We start from the raw sequence: 2,500 nt of genomic DNA, 5'->3' as shown, positions 1-2,500 counted from the left end.
CTCATATGGGTACTGCCAATGTGAAACTGGTGTTTCAGCTCACACTCAGAACTCTCTGACTCAATCGCTTCAAAGTCATCTAGGTCACTCAGCTGCAGCTCCTTGTCATCTCTGCTTCTGTTATCTGTATATAAAAAATTATTAATAGCATTCAGATAACCTATTTTAAAAGTCTATTTAAGTTATTGTAAATGCTACAAACCTAATCGCAATAGGAACACTTGTCCTTTACAGCACGATTGAAACTTGAATGGGAATGCTTATACTACTGCATTAGATTAAATATTGTAATTTAGTGACACAGTTATTAAGAAAATTATATCAAACAAAATAGATGAACAAAAGTAATATACAATGTTACTTATAATGTAACCAAAAAAAGGTGTGTGTTTAATAATGTCTAAAAGTGACAATGACATTTAAATGTTTCTAATTTAGAAAATGCAGCTTTTTGTGACATAAAGCATTTGGTGGCCTTTGCAGTTTTGTTGCCCCATTTGAAACTATGATAGCAAAAGATATATCAGCTAACAAAATCAAGTTGGCTAACCATCATCAGTCTTTTTGCTCTTGATGTTTTCCTCTTGAGAGTCATCTCCTGCTTCATCATCGTATCTCTTCTCGTCGGAGCACTTGTTTCGTGGGGGCCAGGTCATTTTATTCTCCTTTTTAAGTCTCCTCCTGGCATTGGCAAACCAAGTGGAGACCTGGGTCAGGGTCATCTTGGTGATGATGGCCAGCATGATCTTTTCTCCTTTTGTGGGGTACGGGTTTTTTCTGTGCTCCTGGAGCCAAGCTTTCAAGGTACTGGTTGTTTCACGAGTGGCATTTTTTCTTCTTGTCCCCCCATCCATTGTGCCGTATCTAAATAATGTTAAGACAATTACGAAAGGATTAAGGACACATACGTTATTTTCTACCTCTTGTGCAATACCTAAAATAAAATGACAACACTACCAAGGAGGCTGTGTGGTCTAGTGGTTAAAGAAAAGGGGTTTGTAATTAGGAGTTCCCTGGTTCAAATCCCAGCTCACTCACTGTGTGACCCTGAGGAAGTCACTTAACCTCCTTGTGCTCTATCTTTTGGGTGAGATGTTGTTGTAAGTAACTCTGCAGCTGATGCATAGTTCACACATACACTGGTCTCTGTAAGTTGTCTGAATAAAGGTGTCTGCTAAATAAAAATAATCAAATTAATATTTTCTTAACTATTCATACCTAAAACAGATTAAGAGTATATAATAATAATAATAATAATAATGATAATAATTAGTCATAGGTTTGGTCTGGAAAGTGATAATTAAAGCCTTTGTTTGGTATAGCTGTAGGCTAAGGATGCCTAATATATGGTAAATGTAACCATATCTTGTAAGTAATCATACTTTTAAGACTGTTTATTTAAATTATAAGTTTTGTTTTGCAGAAGGCACAGAAATGAGTATGAATAATTGAAATAGCCGGATCCGAGGAATGACTGGTCTTAAAAAGAGAAACTTAATGCAATATAGTGTGTTGTTTTGTGTTAATAATAATAATTAACAGGAGGAATGACTGGTCTTAAAAAGAGAAACTTAATGCAATATAGTGTGTTGTTTTGTGTTAATAATAATAATAATAATAATAATAATAATAATAATAATAATAATAATAATAATAATAATAATAATAATAAAAGTAAACACTAAGATCTTCTCATAATATGTGGTTCTTAAACATTTGGTTTTACAGTGTATTCAATTGTCACATACTCGCTTGGGTAGTGGTTTAGTTTAGACAGGACCGATAGAATTTTCAACAATTTAAAAGAATCGGTTTTATTACCTGTCATATTGATACTGCCCCAAAGTAGCATCATAAGGATAATAGGCTGCAGCCTGGGTGATCCCCGCATGCGCAGATCCTGTCCCATCCTTTGAATCGAATGCACTCTGAAACATGAACAAAATTGATGTTATTTTATTAACCATTACAGATGGATCATTAGACAGATGTGTTTTGCTACAAAGTCAACTACATGTTGGAAGCACTATGAAATTGTTTTATTTTTATTTGTTTCATACAGTTTTCGATAAGAAAATGAAAAGCGTCAAAGCGCTTCTAGCAGGCTCTGACATTCACTGTTCAGACCTCCCCCCCCCCCTCCCAACCACGTATATTACCATATTACTTTGTTCCTATAACTCACAAAAGATACAAAACCAATTCCTAAAATGGTTTATTCAAGCTGAAAACGCGTTACACCAAAGACACTGAAATGTCTGTACGTTGTGTTAATAAAATTAAAAGTCTGTTAGGCAAAATAACGCAGTGATAACAGGTGATCAGCATGGCAGTAGTAGAAACGAAGCAACATCTGTAAAATTGTGTTTCTTTTTTGTAAGTTAAATCATAGAGTTTGATCTTTTGGATAAAATAAAACCCGGGCTATAGAATTAAAGAATAGTCTAACACAAAATTTAGTGTAATCAACCACTTCACAATAAATTGAGCTCATCGGATG

General features: G+C 34.4%; 1 protein-coding gene across 3 annotated transcripts in view; it reads right to left on the bottom strand.

The window, feature by feature from the left end:
• The window catches only part of LOC121312864 (iroquois-class homeodomain protein irx-4-B-like), a 9,870-nt gene that overhangs the window by 1,598 nt on the left and 5,772 nt on the right, over positions 1-2,500 (bottom strand). For all 3 annotated transcript variants that reach the window (XM_041244716.1, XM_041244717.1, XM_041244718.1), the window contains 3 exons: positions 1,822-1,928; positions 551-864; positions 1-124 (listed from right to left, as the gene is read on the bottom strand). The exon at positions 1-124 is cut by the window's left edge. In XM_041244716.1, the coding sequence (XP_041100650.1) occupies positions 1-124; positions 551-864; positions 1,822-1,928 (545 nt within the window). The remainder of the gene's footprint in view (positions 125-550; positions 865-1,821; positions 1,929-2,500) is intronic.

The sequence above is a fragment of the Polyodon spathula genome, chromosome 3, assembly GCF_017654505.1.
Source record: "Polyodon spathula isolate WHYD16114869_AA chromosome 3, ASM1765450v1, whole genome shotgun sequence".
NCBI classification, from domain to species: domain Eukaryota; kingdom Metazoa; phylum Chordata; class Actinopteri; order Acipenseriformes; family Polyodontidae; genus Polyodon; species Polyodon spathula.
Note: the sequence above shows the minus strand (reverse complement) of the source record. Positions and strands in the feature narration are given on the sequence as shown.